The following is a 23,171-nucleotide window of genomic DNA, read 5'->3' as shown; positions in this document are numbered from 1 at the left end:
GGGGGGGCCGTGGGGCCAGGTACTACAGAGTAGCTGCAGGGGTCCAGGCTGGAGGGACCTGGGTGTTGGTAGCCCAAGCTGGGTGATGTCCTTCCATCCAGATTCTGTGGCATGACTGTGCTAGTGGATTTGCACGCCAAAGCTGGGGTTCAGCGGATGTGCAGCAATAACAGTAACTGCTCTGTTTACTAAATGGCATCTCTGTCATACTACATTGGCCATGATTTTCAAAAACAGGGATTCCAAGGTTGCACTCCCAAATCCATGTTTAGGCACATAAATATGTGGCCTAATTTTCACAGAAAAGCTGCTCGCATTGAATAGCTGTTGTTGTTGTTGTTAATGTTCAGTTTCTGGGTTGGTGGGTGCTTTTTTTTCTGTCAAAACACAAGTTGCTTATCTCTCCTGGAGTGTTCTGGCATCTCCTTTTCCATAAAGCTGTTAGCTTTTGATTTAAAAGAAAAGCAACAAACCCAGACCAGTTATCCCAGTCAGACTCATTTCCCATCAGCAAAATTATTCATTAGTTGCTTATGCTACTGTGGGGCTGAGCAACCAGTTTTAAAGGAAGATATGGTGCAGCTTCTACCAGACTATGATTTACTCTTTGCAGCACAGTAAATCATTTAAATGCTCACACCTTCATTCCTGAGGAAGCAAGTGAAGCGTGTGAGGCTCTGGTGGGCACAGTGAAATAAAACTTTGACTTAATGCAAAGCTGAAATGCATGAAGTGGAGAGAAGCCAGAAGGGAAGCTGAGTTTTATTTTTGCTGCTCATGCTGAGTGCCTGAGTGCAGGCTGGGCTGATGGATATTTTCTAACCAAAGCAGCTACTCAGACCCAGCACTTCTTTCTCCTGTCTGTCCTCTCCCAGTGCACCAGTACCTGTGGCCAAGGCTACCAGATGAGAGCGGTGAAGTGTGTCGTGGGCACCTATGTGTCAGTGGTGGATGATAATGAGTGTAATGCTGCAACCAGACCTACAGATACCCAGGTAAATCCTGCTGGCCTGGCTCCATCTTTTGCCAGCGTACAGAGGCAACCAGGCTGCAGCTTCAGGGGATGTCTTGCAGCAGCAAAGGCTTGTCCTGAGTGCCAGCCTATGTCAAGCACTATCTTGGTCCTCTAAGAGCTCATGAGCTGAAGAAGCAGCAGTAGATGAATATGGGAAGACAACCAGAGAGCAGGAGGGTACACATTCTTTGGCTTGCACGGGGTCTGGGATGCCTGGCTGCAGTCTGGGCTCGCTTGGCTGCAGGACTGTTGTTGTGTGGTACAAATGACAACGAGGGGCCATCATTTCTTGTCTGCTGCATGTGACAATATAGTGTCTGTGCCAGCTACAATTCCGGATGCGTCTGCCCTGGCCAGATACATTGAGAAGTGTTGCACACCATTTGCAGATTTGCTGAAGTGGCTTTCCAGGCTGTGTTCCCTGGTACTTGGAAGTGAACATGTAAATTCCCATTTCGAGCAGAAGATGTGTCTGGGGTGCCTGAAGGAGTTGAGTAAAACAGCACATTACCATCTCTCTGTCAGCTGGGAAGGTCACAGTGCTTGACTCCCTGCCCAGCTTTGGTCCCGCATGACTTCACAGGGTTTAACTGAGGCCATGACACTTAGCAAAGGGCTGTTTTTCCCATGTATGGAGACCAAGTGCACTGTAGTCAAGGGGTAACAAACCCACTTGTCATCAGCCATCCCTTGGCATGCACGTCTCCAGTGTAAGTGAAATCACAGCAATGCGGAAATCATTTATGCCATTTGTCAAGAGCTGCTCTCTCCCTCGTGGTGACGATCAGTATTAATTTCCTTTTTGGCAAAGGCTGCTCATAGACTCATGGAGTAAAGTCACAGCTATTCATCATTTCTGTTGCCAGACCTCCCAGGAGGTCCTGACAGGACCAGAGCCCTCCTGTTAGGCACTGTACCAAGGCTGAGCGGAATGACACGCCTGTCCCCAAAACCTTGCATGCTTAGTGTGTGGTGAAGATCAGCATGTGGATATAGGTCATCTGCTGGGCTGCAGGGCATCAAAGGGCTGCAATCAGCTCAGCAGCATAACCTTTATTGAGTGGGCTGCAGGTCTTGGGCTGAAGGAAGAGAGCTTTGAAGGGAGATAAAGTTGCTGCTTCGCAGATGTGTGTTCATATCAAAACTCTCTTAATGAACTTTCATCTTTTGCCTCAAAACCATCTGGTTTTAGCACATGGAGATGGCACATAGTTATGGGGATACCTATTGTAGAGTTCTGAAGAAATCAAAAGTCCGCCGAGGTTCTGCATATGAAGCCCTTGGGGGGTATTGATACCAAATTTTGCTGATTCACCAAGAAGATGCAAGGAAAAAACCTGCCAACACACGAGCATGCAGGTCACAGATTTTCAAGATGTTGTGTGTGGTTGATAATTACACTGAAGAGGAGGTGGTTTAACTGAAACATCTATAAATTCTTTATTTCCCTCTTTTCCCTCATGTATTTCATGTGCAGGACTGTGAAATAGCAACGTGTCCTCCTCATCCAAATAGTCCTGAAGCCAAGAGATCCATACCAGGCATTCACAGGACACAGTGGAGATTTGGGTCCTGGACACCGGTAAGTGTGTGGCATAATCCTTTCAGGATTATTTCACAGTAGACAGTGTGATCTTTTTAAGGGTCTTTGACCAGCTTTTCATTCCAAAGCCCTTGGAATATATATCAGGAAACTTTCTAGTGGAGTGCTTGTTGATCTTCCCTAGTGCTCTGCCACATGTGGGAAGGGTACCCGGATGAGGTATGTCAGCTGTCGGGATGACCAGGGCTCGGTGGCCGACGAGTCAGCTTGTTTCCACCTCCCGAAGCCATCAGCCACAGAAATGTGCACCGTGACACCATGTGGGCAGTGGAAAGCCTTGGAGTGGAGCTCTGTAAGCATCGTGTCTCTGGCAGGACAGGCCTATAGACCTCGTTACTGGAAATGTGTTTCATTAATCTGTCACCCTTGCCCTTGAGTAAGGGAGGAGTTAAAGGTTTTCTGCTGTTTGTTACCAGCAGTAGCTGTCTGTCTGTTTTTCAAAGCTGGAAATGTGACTTGTCTCTCCTTTTCCCACTGTTGATGCAGTGCTCGGTGACTTGTGGTCAAGGTAAGGCAACGCGACAAGTGATCTGCATCAATTACAGTGACCAGCTGGTGGATAGGAGTGAGTGTGACCCAGACGACCTCCCTGCCACCGAGCAAGATTGCTCCATGTCTCCTTGTCATCCAAACAGCCCTGACTTCGGCAGGCCCATCCACCCTTTCCTCTATCCGGATCATCGCCTGAAACTTCACCCTGGAGGGAGCCCAAACCGAAACCGTGCCCACGTACCAGGAGGCAATCAGTGGAGGATTGGCCCCTGGGGTGCAGTAAGTGCCCTGATTTTCTTATTGCTGTTAATTTTTTAATTATCCCCCCCCTGCCCTGGGCTAATCCAGGCTTTTCTTAATGTCACCACACAGGGAAAGGAGGGACCCTTCTCCCTGCTTACACCAGCGAGTGTTGCAGAGGGTGCAGGGATCACTTCTCAGCCTCTTACACCTCGTATCTCCAAGGGTTTCCAGGCAGAAAGTTGATGGCATCATTTTCCATGAGGCCAACCTCTGTTTCTTGGCCTTCTCCCAGGACATTTACAGCTGTGCAGAGCTGTTGCCAAAGCACAGCAGAGCCTCAGTGCCAGCTCCTCTCGCCCCAGCCAGTCTGCAAAACTTGATCACAGAAATCCCTAAAGGGAATTTAGCACAAATGGGATGTCAGAATACTGCATTAAAGGCAGTGGGGATTACTCACCTGCTTAAAACTAGGCTTGTCTTCATTTTCCTTGCTTAGTCAGCATCTAAGTCATTGCACTGCTATTAGTAATAGCAGTTTTTGAAGTTAATAATGCCTGCTAGCTCTGTTCAGTTTCTTAGCTGTACATTCCCACGGTGCAAGGCACTGGGAAGGAGATGGGAATGCAGAATTATTCCTGGCCTCAACAAAGCCCTGGGCAATTGTGTCTTCCAGTGCTCTAGCACGTGTGCGGGGGGGTTCCAGCGGCGGGTCGTGGTGTGCCAGGATGAGAACGGATACACCGCAAATAACTGCGATGAGAAAAGCAAACCCATGGAGCAGAGATCGTGTGAATCTGGCCCCTGTCCCCAGTGGGCTTATGGCAACTGGGGAGAGGTGAGTGCACCGGCCATCCCAGGCTCCCTGCGCAGGGTAGGGTGTCTGTTAGCAAGTGGCTGGGAAATGGGAGAAGAGGGGGATGTTGCAGTCACGTTTATTAGAAAGATTGGCCCCTGCAAGGCAGCCCTCTGATAGATGAGTGAACACCTGCAACTGCTTGGTAGTGTTTGCCTTTCCATTTGTCTTGGCGAAATTTTCTTCCCAGGCAAAAGCAAATTCTACAAAAAGTGAGATGATTTGTTTTATTTTTCCTTTGAAGGAGAAGTCTGGCTTACCCAAAGGCCTTTTTTCTTAATAAAAACTCTGCTCCATTCTGAAAATTCATCTGAGACAAGGAGTTAGAGATGTTAACCTCTAGTATCATGTTGGGTCTGGCAGTATAATATCATTGTGGAGCAGCATGAACTGCTTTGGGAAGAGAGAGAAGCTAAAGCAGCTGATGCCCCTTCTGAGGCTCGTGCAGAGTTTGGGAGGGATCAGGCTGCATGGGTTGGTACGGAAGAAAAGCAACCACCAGGTCTTGAGAGGTGCTGGTGTTTCCAGCGCCCGGTCGACAATATTTTTGCTGCCCAGATGGTGATTCCTCTGTCCTCTGCTGACTTTCAGTGCACCAAGCCATGTGGGGCAGGGACAAGGACACGGCTGGTCGTGTGCCAGCGCCCGAACGGAGAAAGGTTTACGGATCTGAGCTGTGAAATCCTGGACAAGCCACCAGACAGAGAGCAATGCAATGTGCAGGACTGTCCTAGAGATGCTGCCTGGAGCACTGGTCCTTGGAGCTCGGTACGACCATAAACTCTTTCTCTTTGTGAACAGTTTTGTGGATATCCCGTAACAACAGATTTAATTTGCTTCAAACCAAGGTGCTAACGCTTCGTGTCTTGAAACTGCACTTAAAGAGGATTATTGACAATATATTCAGAATAACACCTGTTCAGGAAGGGCTTACATTAGGGGAGCTTGAGTCCTTTAATTTAAAAGGCACTTTCTGCTAATTAACCACCTTTGTCCATTTTATTACACTGTGCCAGGGCTTTGCATTGCGAGTCTGGGTTCTGGCTGAGTTCTTTGCATTTGGATTTAAACCTGGCATTTAAGCAGTGCATTTCCATGGAAGTTAAATTGTTCTGATATTTAATGGGAATGCTGCACTGTGCTCCTCCGGGTTTCCCAGCTGGCTGTTCTCTGCCAAAAGCAAGATGACAGAGGAAAATGTGGACTAAATTGCATCAACCCCCAAGTGTGTTCCAGTGCATATAGATGTGTGTGTGTCCCTACGTGCCCCCACACACCCAGCTATATAGAAACACGTGTGCATTCATGCCCATGCTCTGTTTCTATTCCCATGTATGTATAATATGAGTGTGATGTACTGTGCAAAGGCACCTGTGAGCTGTTCTCATGCATCTCTCTGTATCTGGAGAGCTATTGCCTGGCTTGATCTCCAGCTGCTGCTCTAGATGTCATTAAGTCAGCAAGGGATCAGCAAGGTGGTCAAAGGCTTAAAACCCTGGGAATTTTCTAATAACAAAATAGTGTTTGGAGCAGAGGTGTCTCACATTGCTCCTTTGCCACTAAAAAAGTTTGCTACAGAGGTGCTTTTGTGAGGGCAGAGCAGCCCGGAACTGGAGGACTGAGATGGTGTTTTGGACTTGGAAATTCAACCTGACCAGAGCAGCAGCTTTTGCTGGGCACACAGCCCTGCTGGGTGGCTGGGGCTGAACCCCATGCCAAGGCAAGTGCTGCCTGGGGTACTTCTGGCATGTTGAAAACCACCAACCTGCCAGTTTTGGAGCAGCCTTCAAACAAATGTCAACCTTTATTGTGTATTTTGTTATAAAAGCATTTGAAGATTTAAAAAATAATAATAATTTGACTCAAAAGCACTTTAGAGACAAAAAAAAAAGGTCTGTTTATAATGTATTGAACTTCCTTAATTGTCATGGTTTTAAAAGTCATCTTGCTAAAACAGAACCACAATCTGGTTTCTGTTGGTGCTTTCAGTAACACAGATGCCTTCAGTAATGCTCCTCAGTATTTTTATCATACCTCAGTGAGTTATGCAGTAGCCATAAAACTGCCCAACTGGTTTTTATAAGGTGCTTCACCAGTACAGGGGACAGTGATATAAAATATTTCATTTGAGGTGCTCATGGATCACTCGTACACTGATATAGTTGGTGCTAAAAATGAGCCAGGTGAGCCCAGCAGGACCTAGCAACCTGAGCAGTGCCTTCCCTGCAGTATTCCCAGCTGGGAATTGCTGCCAACCTTTGTTACCTGGGCCCAACCATTTGCAAGAACCACGCGTGTGGACAGGGTTGTGTTGCGTTTTGGTGTTGCTGCTCAGCTTTGAGCCTCTTCAGAGCTGTTGAGGAGCAGGCTCCAGGGCTGCATCAGCTCCTCAGTGTCAGAAATGCAGGGTGCAGTCCTGTCTTTTGGGTTTGGGTTGGGTTGTTTATTTTTTTCACCCAGGAAAAACTCCCTTGACTCTACTAAGTCGTATTAACCTTGGTGTGTTGTCCCTTGTTGGGAGCAGGTGGGATGTCAGGCAAAGAGGCAGAGGGCAGGGGCATCCTACCCTGCCTGCAGCATCTCCTCCTGGCTGCCCGTGGGGGAAGGGGCTGCAGAGCTGAGCCCCAGTCATTGCCACAAAGTGACTTGAGTCTTCAGGTCTTACTGCCGAGGTGTCATTTGGCTCTGATGTAGGGGACCCCAGAGCTGTTTGAAGACTGATCTGTGGGGTCACAAGGGCTTCGTGTCCCTCCTGCAGAACACTTCCCATATGTGTCTACCTCGTGCTACTACTGTAGGTAGTAACATCCAAATTGGTTTTCTTTAGTGTGGTATCACCTGGATTTGCTTTAGCTCTGTCATGGGTTGCAAACATCATTCTGTAGCTGTACATACTTCATCTGTTGGGATGGAGTGTCACTACCATATTTTTTTGGTCACTTTTGAAACAAGAGTATAGTATTAGCTGAAACTTTTCAGCAGTATGGATTTATGTATTTATGTAAAAGTGTATTTATTTTTCCAATATTGTTATTTAATTTTATATAAATATTGCATACATTTACAATGTTTAATGTTAATGTTGACCAGTGAAAATTAAAGACAAGTAGAATGTAATCATAAATGAATTTGTATAATGATTTCTTGAGTCTCTTGCTAAATTGAGATCATATACTTAGTTTTGGTAACGTCTACTACATTTTCTGAAATGTTACTGCACTGTTCCATCTTCTGACTTGCTTTGTTCTTCAACAGAAACCTTCGTTCTCAATAATGAAACAAACACAGTTAAAAGTGTATAAATGATGAAGTTTGGATAACTAATTTCTTGCAAGCATCTGATTGGCTTAGCTTCACTCAAGTTGCAGAGAAATTAGTGCTATAAAATATATACAAATTAAAGCAGAGTCTGAAGAGTCCAAGCCTCAGTCCTCAGGCAAAATTCCACTGGGATATTATGCAGTAACCAAGTGATTTTATCTGGCTGGTTAAATCCAGGTTTTAAAGAGATAAATGAATGAACAGATTCTGTATGTAAATGATAATTTTATAACAGGAGACTGGTGAGATGCCTTGTCATGATAATGTATGTTCAAAGGGGACTAAGAGGAGATGACACTTTTTATTTCCTTGCTTATTTAAGATCATGTATTTTAACACTGCAGAATTGTACACCATGTGATAGACCTGACCTTTTTATTAAAATAACGCTGTAGAAAACACACAGAGACTGTCACCAGGATACAGAGTGTGGATTTTTTCTCCTCTGAATGCCTTATGGTGTGAACACAGATCTCCATACGTGCTCTCAAATACCAAGAGGAAATCTTGCCATGTTCTCCAGAGCGAGGGGAGATGCTCACAAAGAGGGTTATTGTCCATCACTTCCCTTAAAACCCAAGGCTGAACCCACTTCTCTCAGAGCAGATCTGCTCCTTGCAATAATCTCTGTGAAATTTGGGTGCTGTAGAGTTTACCATAATATCCATCTGTATCCTGATACAATTTGTCTATGATGGTGAATTCATTTGTCACGGGTCTTTCCAAGTTAGGAAATGGGCACAGATAAGGTAAAACAATTGTATCTCAGCACCCTATCCTGGTTCAGTTGGGTGAGTCATTTGGTCTTCATGGTCATGGGATGATAGTAACTTGAAATTGACTTGTGGAAAACTGGTGGGTGGTTTCTAGGCTTTGGTTTGTAGTGGGTTTTTTTCCCTAAAGGCTTTTAAAATTCTAAAATGAATCTGCTTTGTTGAGCACTGATGGCTCTCAGGTGTCTAAACTTCTCACTGCTATTGCAAAGGTGGTGCAGCTCTTAGTGCCTGCAAAAAGGCTGGGTGAGCTTCCCAGCTCTTTATCAAATGGGCAGAAATGCTGCTGTCTTAGTCTCCAAGGGCCTTTTGATCTAATCATGAAGATATGGAAGCATAGATCAGCTGGCCAAATGTCAAACTGATGTTACTGTTGATGTGAATTCAGGTTTGGGTTAGGACAATAATCCTTATCCCCTCGGCCAAAGCTGGAAGCTGGTGGCATTGATGGCTTTGCAGAGCTCTTTGGCTGCATGCAGGGATGTGGGGAATGGTGAAGGGGCCCTGGATTTGTTGGGAAGTGGGAGGAGATTGGGCTGCCAGGCCAACATCACCTGTTAGGGAGCTGGTGCTCAGGAGTTTTAATCTTAAAATTGATGTCAATGGAAAGTTTGTTTGTATTTAATTCTGTCAAAGCACCAGCACGTTGTTTACCAAATGCCCTCCCTGTGAAACTGGCTGAAAATAGGCTGTTCAACAGCAATACTCTCCATGTCGTGGTGCTGATAATATTCTTAGCAGGCAGGATGTCAGCTCTTGCTAAGGCAGAAGTGATAACCGGGGGCAGAATTGGTTGCAAGTGTATATAACTCTGCTGTTCTCTTCCTCTCTTCTGCAGAAAATGAATGTGCTGTGACAGCAGCATTACTGAGCTGCTGTGTGATTCTTTACATGTGTTTTTGCAATAACAAAGCCATCCTTGAAAATTAAATGATAGGCATGCTGAACTCTGCGCTCACTCGTGCTTCACGTTGGTTTTTCTGTCCTCGATCCATATGATGTTGATTCAGGCTCTGAGACTGGGACAGCAAGTCTGTATTTCTCTCTAGTGCCATGTATTATCAGAAAACTGATAAAACAACCCTACCCTGAGAGCCTGTGGGGGAAGGACAGATGTTGCCACAGCAGAGGAAGGCTGCTCGTATGGTCCCAGCACCCATACCCAGGCAGAGGGATACACTGGGTGGCTTGTGTGCCTTTAGAAAAACAGAAATAGGCTGAATAAAGCTGATCCAGGCCAAAACCTGAATTGGGGAGCCTATGGGTATCTGCAGCCATCTGTCTGAAGCTGTCTCTGTCTCAGAGCTGTTTGCTGTATGCCTAGGCTGGCCCACCAAGGCTATTGTCCCTCTTGGGTCCTGGCTGTCTCCCCTCTGGGCTCACTCAGACCAACTGACTCCAGGGACTGCCTGTTTCATGTGCTGATGAAAGGCAAGAACTTGTCTGCTTGGGTTCCCCAGTCAGAAAAAGGCCCTTGACAGTGCAGACCTCTGCTTTTGTTAAAAAAAAAAAAAGTGAACCAGACCCATTTCAGCCCTGCCCTCTGCTTCCTGCTCTGTGTCACCTGTTCTAAGCATCCCACCACCAGTGCCCAGCTTCAGCCACCCTCCAGACCTGCATGTCCCTGGGTGACAGCTGGGAATCCACCTCTTTGCTGTTTAATACCTTTTTCAGAGCTCATCCCAAAGGATAAATGCAGTTGGGATGTTGTTTGCAGAGCTCCACCCATTGCTCCTCCATGGCAGGGGTAATTGCTGCTCCTGCAGCTCTTTCCTCAGCTCAGTGCTCACCATCCCAGCTGAGACTCAGAGCCTTAGCTAGTGGGTTTAAGCTGGTTACAGGTGGGCAAAGCCAGTGGTGCCCAGTTGCCTGGCCAAGGAACATCACTTTATTCCTCTCTTGCTACTTTCAAACCTCCAATTTCTATTTTCCTTTCCATTTTTAAATTTTTTTGTTGTTATTTTTATCATCACCAGACATCTTCCATTGCCACTTCTGTTTCTCCTTAAGTAAGGAGAACTATATAGGTATACTTGTGCTGTGGCTTCTGCTACTTTTGGTGCTCTCATAAGCAGGAACACGAGCACTGAACCCTCCTGTGACACTGCAGGGGAGGTGACTGCCCTGCCCCACAGGGTGCCTGATACTGAGCCTGCACTTCTGGGCTTTGCTGGATCAGCTCCTCCCAGGACTCATCTTCTGCACCTTGATGCTCTGCTCTTGCAATCCACACTTCTCCCATTAGTCTTTGCACCCGTTGTGATCTGACCTGGTGGTTAAATCTGATGTCTTTTAGTCTGATGGAGAAGTAAAAGAAGTGGGCAGGAGTATCTCCTCTCCCCTCCCTAACTCAGTGCCTGAATGCTGGGAAGTGCCAGGGAAGGAGCTGCAGAAAAGGGCCAGGCTAGTCTGCTTTCCTTCAGCAGGCTCTCCCAGTGCCACAGGCAGGACAGAGGTGAGCTGGACCAGTGGGTGGACTCAGGCAGGTTATTTATTTGTATCTTGAAACTTTTCTCTTTTCCCTGCCCCTTTTCTTTCCCTTTTCTCCTTTCTTTCTCTTTTCTCTTTCCCCTGCTGCACCTTTCCCCAAGTTCCTCAGTCCGCTTTTCCAGTCAGACCAGGAAACTCCATCAGTGTTTACTGATGTTTCTTACCATCTATAGTCCAACCCATGCTTCTGTTCTAACTTTCTGTAAAATACTTGTCTTTCTACTCAGAAAGCAAGCAAGTCTCTCCTCGGCCCCTGCCAGCAGCTCCCATGGGCACGTTGCATGGCAGCCTGGAGCACGTAGGCAGTGAAACCCTGCGGAAAAGAGGAGGTGAAGGCTGGGAGGGTAATACTGAGCAGCACAGTGGCTATTTGGCTGCATTTGACATGCCTGAGTGGTTGCTTTTTTACACCTCCCCTCTTACACATTTTCTCTGTGAGATGGTCATTTTCTAGGCCGTGCACAGCTGGCCTGAACTTGAACATGAGGTGCTGGGACTGCTGAGTAGCCGTGACTGGCTTCAGTCTTTGTGTCACGGTTGAGGGGTGGCTGGCTTCATCAAGTCTGCAGACCTGCACACGCACACATGCACACGCTCACACACAGGAGAAGTAAAGCAAGAAATAAAAGGGCAGTTGCTGGGGATGTTTGTCTCCCAAAGCTCTGGCTTTGAGGGAAGTAAATGAAATTCGTGTTGAGCCGCAGGGGACGCGTTAGAGCAGTGACGTGTTTGCAGGCATGAGCTGTGAAGTTCAGCATCTCCAAGCAGGTCCCTGAGATGGGTGTTGGGAGGTCTGAGGGAGTTTTTGCCCACATTCCACATGCACATTATATATCCCAAGCTGCAATAACTGCTGTTGCTCAGATTCTAGGGATTGCAGAATTTAGAAACATGGTTGTGTGATGATGAGGGACACTAAGCACAAAGACATTTACTGTGCTTCTGACTTTCCTGGTGACTGAGTTGTGCAGTCAATGAGGAGAAATGACATAGTCAGTCTTGTTCCAAAGGCACTTAATGCTCTAGTCATGTTTTCATTTTTACTAGCTCACAGGGGATGTGAGTGAGCCAGCAGCATGGATGAAAAATCTGTCTGCTGCCCAAGACCATACGCAGCCTGAGAGTGTTTGATCTCTGATGCATTAAGCCAAGGATTTTTTCCGTCTAAAACTGGGGAGCAAGAAGCAGCCTGGTGCTCCTACAACCCCCTGGTGTGATGCACACCTGTGCAATAGGGCTGACATTCCTGGGATTGCTCTTTGCTTTGTGTTTTACTCCATCCAACACGGAGAAATCCTGTTCTTGAGTGGGACTTCTAAATGGTGTTATAATGCAACTGTTCTCTAAAAAGATGAAATATCAGTTAGCCTGGGCTGCTTGCTGCTTCAATTGCCACTCTTTAAAAGTGCCACAGCATGGAAAATGGGCTTCATCATTGCCTTCACACATCCCATTATATTGGCATCCTTGGGTAGCTCACACATCTCCTCCTAATTTGAGGAAATGCCATCTAACACCTCCTTCTCTGGAGTGACCTGCAGAGGCTATTTGGGGGCTTTTGCTTGTTTGTTGTTCATGTTCAGTAGCATGGAGCAGGGAGGCAGCTCTTAAGGCAGCTTTGTGTGTTCACAGCCCTTTGGATTTCTGCACCTGGTGAAGTCTTTGTATGGGATGTAACAACAGGGAAGGTGAAAAAGGGGGAAAAGATGCTACTTAGTAGGCAGATGCCATAGAAGAGGAGAGCATGGTTTCTCCTATTGCAGTTATCTGCTTCTCTCCCCTATATTCTGAGAGGTTTCCCAGCTCAGGGAAATTACTGTATTTACTTCAATGCTCAGGGTCTTACATCTTGCAGGAGTTAAAGAGCCTCCACACAAGAGCATCCTTTCCTTTGGGGCAGTCAGTGCTGCTGGAAGAACAGGCTCCAGACACACCAGTGTCTCCTTTCTGCTGCAGTAACACATCAAGTTGTACCCTTCTCTTTAAGAAATTCCCCTCTTTTTTTTTTTTTCCTTTTTATTTTCAACTTGTTATGAGGTATCATCCCAGGTTCCTGGCCAGTCTCTGCAGCTTGGCTTGGCATCAGGAAGGTCAAGGTTTAGTAGATTGGTTTTTTTCTCCCTTTTGCTTGTAATCACTTGGGAAACTCTGTGCCTCTGCTGCAGGGCTGAGGGCAGAGCAATGGGAGGATGGAAACCTGGCATGAAGAGCCTGAGTGAACCAGTGTGGATGTTCCCTCTTGCCCATGCCTAGGGCAAGGAACACTCCTGGGGGACAGTAAGACAAAGTCTGCTCTTGTGCATGCCAAGGGCAGCCCTCTGGCTCCAGGAGGCTCCTTGAGATGTTTCCACAGGGGTTCTGGACAGTGCTCACAGACATACTTGGACTATGCACTCCAATATCCCTGATGTTCCTGTCTTTTTTTTCAGTCCTCCCATTTCTCCAGGAAGTCAGCACAGTTTAAGCATTTCTAAAGCCTCTTCCAAACTGCAGCATAATGCTTTGGTTTGTTTTGTTTAGGTCTCTGGTCCATTTGCCCTCCTCTGAATGTAGAGACCACTCATGCCTTTTAATTGTACAAAAATCAGCTGTATTTTCTGGCCTTGTAATGTAGAGACCACTCATGCCTTTTAATTGTAAAATCAGATGTATTTTCTGGCCTTGCACCAGCTAAAATCACCATGACCATGTGCCATCAGCAGCCATGTGTGTCAAGGTATGGCTCCCTCCTACAGTTTGTCAAGAAAGAAAAGCCTGGCTGGTTGAATCCTGCTGATGGAGCTGGTGTGAGACCATGCTAAAGCAGATCAGTTGAAGGAACATGGTTTCCAAGTAGCCAGCAACAAGTATTTCCTAAACATCTCCTAAAGTGCTGCAGCCACTGGATCTTCACCCTGTTTTTAAGCCTGTAACTTGTCTCACAGAAGTCAAGGGGGTTACCTGCTAAAATCCCTTGCTGTTGTGAAGTTTATTATCTTAGTTTGGATGCCACAGAGGCTCTGTTGCTGGATAACACACAAAGGTTTGGGCATTTCAGTCTTCTAGGAAAGGTTGAGCTGGTGAGGAACAATGCAGGCTTCCCTTGGTGGTGTGTCTTCTGATGTTCTTTGTGCTCTGAAGACTTCAGAGGTACCAATGTTCCAGGGCTGTGAGCTCAGCATCTGACAGCAGCAGTGTCAGCTGCAGTGGGAGCTGATGTATGCCTACAGGATGCTGAAATGTAAGGCTGAGGCTGCATGGTTGGGCTCTGCAGGCCCTGGGAGAGGTTTGCTGCTCTCCGGGAGCTCAGAGCCTCATGGAAAGGGATGGAAAGTGCTGTGGGGCTCCGTCGTTCTCCTGCTTTATTTTGTCCTGTGCATGTTTCAGCTCAGATGGTTGGAAAGGATGAACAAGGGCTTACTTGTGAGCACTTACTTTCCCTCTAATTCTTAATGTGTGGAAAACTAAACCTATGAGGATTGATTTTAATTTCCTCCAAAAAGTTGCTCCTGGCAGAATCTGATAAAGCCGGTTTTAGTCTAATTCTTCCCAGCCCTGCCCTTGGTGAGCTATCAGAGCATACCTATCTGGAGGAATTCATCTGGTGATCACCACAGCTTGCATTCATTATCTCCAGTGCCTCCCAGATCGTGGGCTGATGCACGGGGGGCCTGGAACAGTGGTCAGGCAGCATTTTGTGCAACTACTTTGCTTTTGGGGGAGAATGCCCCCCAGATTCTTGCTGTGGTTTGATTTTCTGCCCCACACTGAGCTGCCTGTTCAGTGCAGAAAGTGAACGAGAAGCAGAGCTGCTCCACAGCTCTCGTCTGCTCTGTGCTGCCTCTTTCTTTTCACCAAGATTTGCTTGTTTGTGCTCAGGGATGTCAAGTGCTTTTGGTGCTGGACTGACCTTGCTCTGAGCCCTCAGTCTGACCACGGCATGGCTGTGACACAAGCTTCTGAAGAGCAGGTCATGGTCTCCTGCAGGAGGGTCAGAATCTGGGCCAGAAATTTTGTAACATTTTAAAGAGCTTTTGGGGTACAAATTCTGTTTTTTTACCTGCTACCAGCCCAGTGAATCAAGTAGCAGCCTTCCTATGTTAGAGAGGTCTTCCTGAACAAGATGTACCCTCACCTTCCAGAATGTCAGAGGAGGAAATGCAGTGAGGGTTTAGCTTAAAGCAATTTGCACGTACTTGGTAAAACAGAATGATCTTTGTCGTTCCTGAGCTCTGAAACAAAACAGATTTCTGTGGAAACAAAAAACACCAGCTTGCTGCTGTGCTGGAGCAGAGCAATGCATTGCAGGAGAGACTTAACATCATGTTCTGACCTTTCTGGAAACAGTTGATATGGAAATATTTTTGTTGTATTTATTCAAACCTTTTTTCCTTGCATTTATTCAAACTAGGCAGTATATTTATTTGAAAAAATCAGCAGCATGCCAATCCCCAGTTCTTGGCACATCCACAAAACTAACCGTGCAGGGAACGTAATACCCTGAAATCTGTGCTCCAAGGCTTTGATCCTAATGCTATAAGGAAAGTCCTTTTGTTCTTGTTCTCTATGTAAAGCACCAGGTGTGAAGCACTGTGGTAGTTTTAGAAGATAATAAAGATAATAACATGAGGGAAGTTTGCTGGAGTCTTTACTATAATGGCTACTGCTGATTTTTTTTGAAACAGTGTTTCTCTGCTATTTTATAGACCACAATTCTCTTGCTTGTTTTTTTAAGAAACAACACAATTTGTTGTTTCTGCACCATCCTCCATGCCTGGCTATCCTCCCAGGTTCACCCAGGGGTGCTATGTGTTGCCAGGCCTCTACCACAGGCTGGAAACAACATTTCAGAGATGTTTTCCAGTGCTCAAGGGGGGGCAGAGACAGGCTGACCATGGGCATGCCCAAGTGCGTGTGATTCTCAACTCTAGGAAGCTGCTGAGTGAAAATGTCCATACAATACCTTAGCTACACCTTCAGGGTTGGATCCAGAGGTGATGAAAAAAATGGTTCAAGTCTTTCTGTTGACTTCAGTGAGCCTTGGATGAGTTCCTATTCCACAGTGGGCCACCAGGACTTTTCTGCAGGAGGTGGGAGACTGGAAAGAAGTCAAGAAAAAAGAAAGAGGAATATGAAAGGAGGGATATGAAAGGAGGGGGTTTATCTGTGCTTCTTTTCAAATGTTTTAAAGAAGGCAAGGTCCAAGCTTACCTCATGGGGGCACTTGTATTGATCAGTATCATACACGGGCAGCAGCATTTGCAGCCCTGCTAATGAAATGCCAAGTTTCTCCAAGGTCCAAAATACCTGATGAGGCTGATGGCAGCAGCAAGGTGGTTTGCTTCCCTAGGTCGTGTGGCATTGAGATGAAGCCCACTATTCAATTATTTTCTGCATGTGGCTTACAGATGCTTAAAGTCTACGTGCCAAATGAAAGCTGGAAATACCTGAGATGAATTAGAAGGCAGTTATGAAGTAGAGTCTTTGCAAAGGAATTTGCAGTCTCTGATGCTTGGTTACATTAGGTTATTCCACCTTCTTTTTCAGTCAGTGCAAATGAGATCATAACTCACACGTGCATAAAAGCAAATGGGTGGTTTAGAGATAAAAATGCATAGCTGCCTAGCTTTGATTTATATTAAAGACAGATATAGAAATTTATTAACTCCAGCATCTTGGGAATTGCATTAAAGTATTAACAAAATTAGGCAAATTATGCCTCAACCTCTGGGTGCACTGAGGCATGTATGCAGGCTTGCTTGATGGTGAGATAAATGTCAGCATCAGGCTCCACATCAAATTTAAGAATTTGTAGAATGGAGATAGCAATGTTGGAATTTACTAGAACCATATTAATTGTGAGGTCAAGTATTTATCAACCAACGTCGGGTGACCAGAAATGTCCTTGTGTTGTTGCACACTGTGGTTGTTCTTCCTTTAGAATAAGTAGTGGATCTGATGTCTTTTTAAATTAGAGAAAAGATGTACTTGGTGTCTTTGGGATGGTGGGTGAGAGAGAGTCCTGATCAAGTGTGTGAATTTACTGTAGCTTTGGCTGTCACAGTGAAGTGGCATCAGCCTGCATGGAGAGTGCTTCCTGAGAAGCACTTGAATTTCTGCTGAAGTGTCAGTGGTGGTGCTTAGTCCAAAGATAGTAAATGGATGGAAGTATTAGAAGTTTACAATTGGGTTTGTTAGGATTTGACATTTCCTTCTTGCTGCTGACGTTCATTGCCTGGGGAGAGATGTAGAAAGGATGAAAAAACAAACTTCTGATGAAATGTGAAGGCTTATAAAAATAGGGGAACATTGACTCAGTCTTTTTTTTCTGTTGATTCTGAAGAAAAAAAAGTGAAGATTATGAATCTGGATAACTCATGAAAGTCTTTTTTTTAGAGCAAGGGGCAGCATTTCTTCTGTTTCTTAGTGCAAGGTTGAACATTGCTTTTTGGGGTTTTTGGTCTATCTTGAAATGGAGGTGGGCTCAGGAAAACTCAGAGGTGGCTGTTCCTGCCACAGGCTCCCCCCACTTCCCACCTCTCAATGAGGAGCATCATTAATGGCTTTGAAACCCTACTGGTCCCAAGGGACTTCAGCTACCTTTTGTCTGTCTGTACCAGTCTTGCAGCAGGAAAACAGCCCTTTTCAGAGCACCTCTGATGCAAGCTTTTAATCACCAACATCTAATCTTGTAAGTTACATCCATCTCTCTCCACACTGGTCTGAGCTTTTCCATTGTGGAGCAAGTTACCTCTCTCTTGCCAGTTCTTTGTGTCCCTCTGAACACAACAGGGACTGAAGGATTTGGAAGCAGTGCAGTAATTTAAAATGATCACAGCTGTCAATGCATATGCCAATTTCCATTCTAATGGATCTTCCAGAGCTGCTACATATATCAATTGGAGTTTTTCAATTTCCAAATGTATTCATAGACTGGGAAGAGCTTGGGCTGTAATTTATTTCTTAGGAAAGATACTGATGGAGTGGCTCCAAAGCCAAAGGAAGAGGCCTCAACTCTGAAAAGAAAGCAGAGCATTTGCTGTTGAGAGATGGTTGAACCAGTGTGTTTGTACTCAAGGATTAAACCAGGATGCTTGTGACATAGCATGTAATGACTTGCATAACATGTAATGAAGGAATCGAAGCTGAGTCTCTGGGTGTATCATGCTGAGTAAGAGGCTTGTTCTACACGAAACTGTCATATTAAATTCTTGTCGTGATTCCAGACCCCTTTGATTCCTAAATCTTTTGGAGGAGACTAATCTGAAATCAAAGTGCAGTTGCTTGGGGTTTGCATGCCAGAAGCGGTCACATTTGAAAAAGTTCAGTGAACCTGCAGAGGGAGGTTGAAATTAGTTGCTTCACTACAAAGCTTGCAGCTAACATACCTGCTGATTTGCTTTGTGCTTTGATTCTCTGGGCTCTGCCTTCTTGCCACCTTCTGAGTTGTTTTCAAAGTGTATAAATCTTAAGGATGAGTATGTCCTGGTTTCAGTCTGTTAAGTTGGAAAAACATTTTAAAAAGTGACTCAGTCTACACTGCTGAAACAAACATGAGTTTGAATACCAAGGACATGGAAAGGCTGCATTTTTCTCTTCTGCCTTGTCCTTTATGCAGTCACTTCCCTCTGTGAAGGTGTAGATTGCACTTTACTCTCCTGATTTACCAACATTTGACCTCCCTTTGTACCAAGGTAAATGGAAATGGTTCCTTTCAAGTTCTTCTATGTAGATACTGAGGGCTCCTGCCTTGATGCCTGTAAGATGACTCTGCTCCTTTGAAACCACTGGAGCAATGCCAGGAATCCAGCCTGTTACCCCTGCTGAATGTCAGCTGCTTTCTCTATTTTGATATTAGCATTTTGGGGGGGCTTTGACCAAGACTATTAGGCAATATTAAGTCCAAATGGGAGCATTTCCAGCGGTGAAATCCTGCCTTTTCCTACCCCCCTCAAGCTTTGTGTGGGCTGCTGGGGGCCTGGGGATGTGCTTTTTGGTCCAGTTAACAGATAATGCCCTAGGCAGCCATGGCCACTGTATATCCGTGTAGACGGCCCTGCTTGAAAGCTGATCTGTTGTTACTTTATGTTTACAGTGTTCTGTCTCCTGTGGAAGGGGCCAAAAGCACCGCAGTCTGTACTGTTTGTCAAAGGAAGGGAGGCATGTAGAAGAAGATTATTGCAAGCACCTTGCTAAGCCCAATGTGCAAAAGAAATGCAGAGGGGGCAGATGTCCGAAGTGGAAAGCAGGAGATTGGGGACAGGTGAGACACGTTGTATACCCCTTTGCACCCTTTTGTATCCTTCCTTGGTCAGATTGGCTAGAAGCTGGTTTTCCCATCACTTCTGTCCTCTTGAATTTTTCAAGGGTAAAATTCTGGGGGCAGATCCTCAGGTGGTGTCAATCAGTGCAGATTCGTGGATAGCTGTGGAGCAGCACTGATCTGTACCAGCTGAAAACATGGGAACTTGCTTTTAATGTCTTATCTGAAAGCAAATTCCTTGTTGTGTGTTTTAAATTTCTGCTAGAAGAGGCATTAGTACATTATATTAAAGATCATTTATTCATGTTTTTAATATTGTTATTATTTAGCTATGTTACATCCCAAGCAAAATCTTCCTTAGTTTGGAGAAATCTGAAATTAATTTTATTATCAACTCTCAGGAAAGCTTAAAGAGCAATCAGAGGTGCTCATTAAAAATGCTTTTCACTACCTTCTGTTTCTTAACAAGCTCCTCACTTGGTTTTGCTTCATTAAAAAGTCAAGACACTTCTGTGTAGAGCAGAGGCTGCAGGAAATGTGAAAGTGCTTGGAGTTATTAAGCATCTGGCTAGCTGAAGCATACCTTGACTCCTTGTTTTCCTGAAAATAATGTCTTTGTCATCACCTTGAATCTGCTGCATCACATTTTTATCTCTGAACCTTACTTTTCCCTCAGCCTCATTAGTGTGCTAATCAGCAGAATTATTGAAAATCCCAGAGTCAATGAACTGTTAACTTGTAAAACACCATGTTCTCTTGCTGTCTGTCTCCAAATTAAGGTACAAAACACCAGTTACTCACTGCATGTGAGTTCCATGAAGGATAAACCATTAACACCTTTACTAGGGCAGCATCCTGGTTTCTAATGTCAACTATGGAAAAAGACAGTAAACCCCTTGATGTGCTATGATTGTTTTCAGACTTGCATTTGTGGTTTTTTGAATGCTTACCTTTGAATTCATAGAATAGGGGTGTTTGAGGACTGGGTGTTTAAGCTAAGTGTGTATTCACCATGGAGGTTCAGTTACTGAGGTCTGGCTCTTTTACCCAAGGTATGGGAGCACCCAGGTGGTCCTGTGAAGTGCACAGTACTGCTCCCATATTGGAAATGAAGTCAATATTACCACTTGTATTACCTGCAGCACCTAAACCTGCGTTTTGTACAGAAACCTAGACTGAAAAGGGCTCTAGGCTATGAGATAGCCTTGCCATTTATTATTTGCTGCTAAGTTAAAGTAACTGCTCCTGAAACCAGTTTTTTACAGCTGATAATTATAAATGTAACAGTTTGTTGATTGTGTTAAAATGCACTAATGGGAGTTGATAAACGTGGTTTAAAATCCTCAACGTTCCACCACATCATTGCAGTTCCTTTTATGCAAGTGGAGAAAGAAACCCAAGTTAATAAGAGGATGAGGTGATTTATGGCCTGAGGTAATATCTTGTGCTTAGGCAAGTAAGGAATATTTGTGTGTTAATGATAAGACCAAGACCAGGCAGCCCTTTTCCAGCCTGTGGGGTGGCCCCACAGCCCAGGTCCCTGATGCTGTACGTGCTGAGCCAGCCAGTGCCCTAACTGGGAAAAAATAAAGGGGTCGAAACACCCAGAAAGAGCCATTCTGCAAGATCAAACTGAGCTTTTCAAAGACCCATGAAATGCCCTGACATGCAACTTGCATCCTGATCCTCACTCGTGCTGGCAGCATTTTCTTTGCCAGTGACAGATGAAGAGCTGGGGCTGCCAGGCATTTGGAGCACTGGCCATCCTTGCAAGAGGTGCATGGGGCTTCCACAGCTTTCCAAAAGATTTAATACCTCCGAGCTGAGGTGGAATTAGATGCTGAACTTCTCACTGAGACTAGGAAACATGCAGGGCTTTGGCACTCTGAATACCCAGTAGACCAGGATCTAAATGGGAGCGAGAACTCCGTGTCAACCTTCCCTGTCACCGGTGACACTGTTGCAAATAGGGAGCCTTGATCAGTTTGCACTTAGATACTATCAAAAAGAGGTTTCTGAAGGTCTAATTGCTTCCAAAAGATAATCCCAGTGCTGAGCTGCTCTGAGCTGGCTGCCTTTTGTCCTGGGTAAACCAGCGAAAGTCTGTGTGAGAAATAAAACAAGGTTTTCTCCTAAAAGTGCATCTGCCTTGACACCATATAAACACAGAACCCTGTTGCATGAGCCTTGAGGTTTTTGGTTGTTAGTTTGTTTGGGGTTTGTTTTTTTTCCTTTGGGGAGAAGTAATGATTAAAAAGTTAGGATTAAAAATATAGGACTGGCTAAAAAGCCAGCTGAGTCGTGTGCTTTGCCCCCAGTTGTTTTTTTCTCTGGAGGTTTTGTATTCAGAGGCCAGGTAATTCTTCTCTAGATTGTTATGAATCCACTGCAGGAGGAAGCACCCCACAGGACATGCCTCCATCCTCTGGGAAGGCTTCCATAGCCCCAACTCACCACCTTTCTCCCAAGCAGGGTGCAGCCTTTGCCCCCTCCCCAGCTGAGCTCCAGCAGCAGCAACACCCCAGTGTGCCCGGGCCATCCCCCCATTGCCCCGCTGTGCCCCAGGGCTGGGCTTACCTGTGGCTTCATCTTCTCTGGGTAGAGTTATGCTGGTGTTCCTCTCTTCCATGGCCACCCGTGGCATCTGGCCACTAAGAGCACTTAGGAAGCCTGTTCAGCCAGGAAAAGCCTCCCTTTACATATCCTCTTGTAATTAGCCCAAATAAAAGCTCTTTGCTTGCTCGCTCGAAGAGGGGAGGTTCAAATTTCCTCCGAGGGATGGTCCAGGACACGGCAGCCCTGGCCTTGGGGTCCTGGATAGGGCTTGCTCCCCCACTGTGAATTTTCCCACCAATTTGGTGAGAGTGCAGCATTTATCCTCCTGGACTTATGCCTCCTCCTCCTCCCTGTCCCTGCTGTGCCTGGCTGTCCCACCCAGCTCAGCTGCCCCCGGTGAAAGAGCCACGGCAGGACTTGCTCTCCCGTATCATAACATACCCAGGCATGTGCTTTTTAAGATGGGTAATAAATGCAAACCAAAAGGCATTTGAGAGCACAGTGTGCACACTGCTGTGTATGTTTCTCCAAGTTTGCTGCCATTATTCAATGTAACTGTCCCCTATGGGATGCATGGGACAGACAGCGCCGTGAATCACGGGCAGGCAGCGCAGCAGATGGGAAGCGTTTGCATCCCCGGTGACAGAAATCAACTGCTACTTTCCAAAGTTATACCCCAAAAAAACCCAAACCCTCCCACCCTCTTACAAATCTCTGAAGCCAGGCGAATATTCACAGTCAGCTTTTCTTGGGTCCTCTTGGCTTTATGGGATAGTAAAGCAAAGGGAGCATTATGGAACAATGCTCTGCAGAGAGAGAATTGCTTCCCCGTTAGGCACCGCTTCCTCCCCTGCCTTCAGAAGGCTCGTTACTCCAGAGAGTGCAATAACAGGCTGTAAACTTGTTGTCTTAGTTCCTGATGCATTATTAAGGGTGTGATATTAATTGTTAGCTCAGCAAATGGCTAATTATCATAGCTGTGTTTTAAATGCATACCTTTGATCTTTACATGCTTGCTTCTATAAATGTGAATTCTTTTTATTCCAAATCTGTATCGTATGCTCTTAAGATGTAGCGAGGAAGAATCTACACCAGAGGGACACTAAGTGCTGCTGAGCATATTACAGGGTGCAGTCACAACACTAAGAAATGTTGCACGAAAGGAAAAAGCTGTTAAAAGCATTGTAGTGTAGCTAAGAATGTGAAGCTGTCTGAGACACAGAGAGATTCCGGCTTTTCTTGCTGTGCCTACGAGTGGGGAGAAACATGCCCACAGTGTAATGAAGGAGATGTGAGATGCAGTTAATTTACAAAAGACGTGTATTTTCACAAACGAATGGCATGCCCTGGCAGGTGTGCATGTGTGTGTTCAGCTGCGTGCTGAAAGAAACCCCAGCTGTGTCGTACCTTTATCTGTCTCCTGCTACAGACTTTCCTCCTTATCATTCAAGTTTGCTTTTAATAAGACCCACTCCAGTGACACTGGTGGCATTTGATATATTTTTGAAGTATAACTTTTTTGAGCCAAGTGTCTGAGGAGTAACACCCAGAGCCTCGCTGTGCCTGGGGTGCTGTGATGGTTC

At 45.6% G+C, this 23,171-nt stretch overlaps 1 protein-coding gene across 1 annotated transcript in view; it reads left to right on the top strand.

The window, feature by feature from the left end:
* ADAMTS9 (ADAM metallopeptidase with thrombospondin type 1 motif, 9) overlaps positions 1 to 23,171 on the top strand; it is a 110,260-nt gene that overhangs the window by 69,832 nt on the left and 17,257 nt on the right. Inside the window, exons 22-29 of the mRNA XM_009997039.1 lie at positions 10 to 19; positions 876 to 995; positions 2,493 to 2,597; positions 2,743 to 2,910; positions 3,105 to 3,389; positions 4,027 to 4,188; positions 4,798 to 4,974; positions 18,865 to 19,032. Coding sequence (XP_009995341.1) covers positions 10 to 19; positions 876 to 995; positions 2,493 to 2,597; positions 2,743 to 2,910; positions 3,105 to 3,389; positions 4,027 to 4,188; positions 4,798 to 4,974; positions 18,865 to 19,032 — 1,195 coding nt within the window. The remainder of the gene's footprint in view (positions 1 to 9; positions 20 to 875; positions 996 to 2,492; positions 2,598 to 2,742; positions 2,911 to 3,104; positions 3,390 to 4,026; positions 4,189 to 4,797; positions 4,975 to 18,864; positions 19,033 to 23,171) is intronic.

This window comes from Chaetura pelagica, unplaced genomic scaffold, assembly GCF_000747805.2.
Source record: "Chaetura pelagica isolate M959 unplaced genomic scaffold, ChaPel_1.0 scaffold364, whole genome shotgun sequence".
Lineage (NCBI taxonomy): Eukaryota > Metazoa > Chordata > Aves > Apodiformes > Apodidae > Chaetura > Chaetura pelagica.
This window is presented reverse-complemented; position numbering and strand designations above follow the sequence as displayed.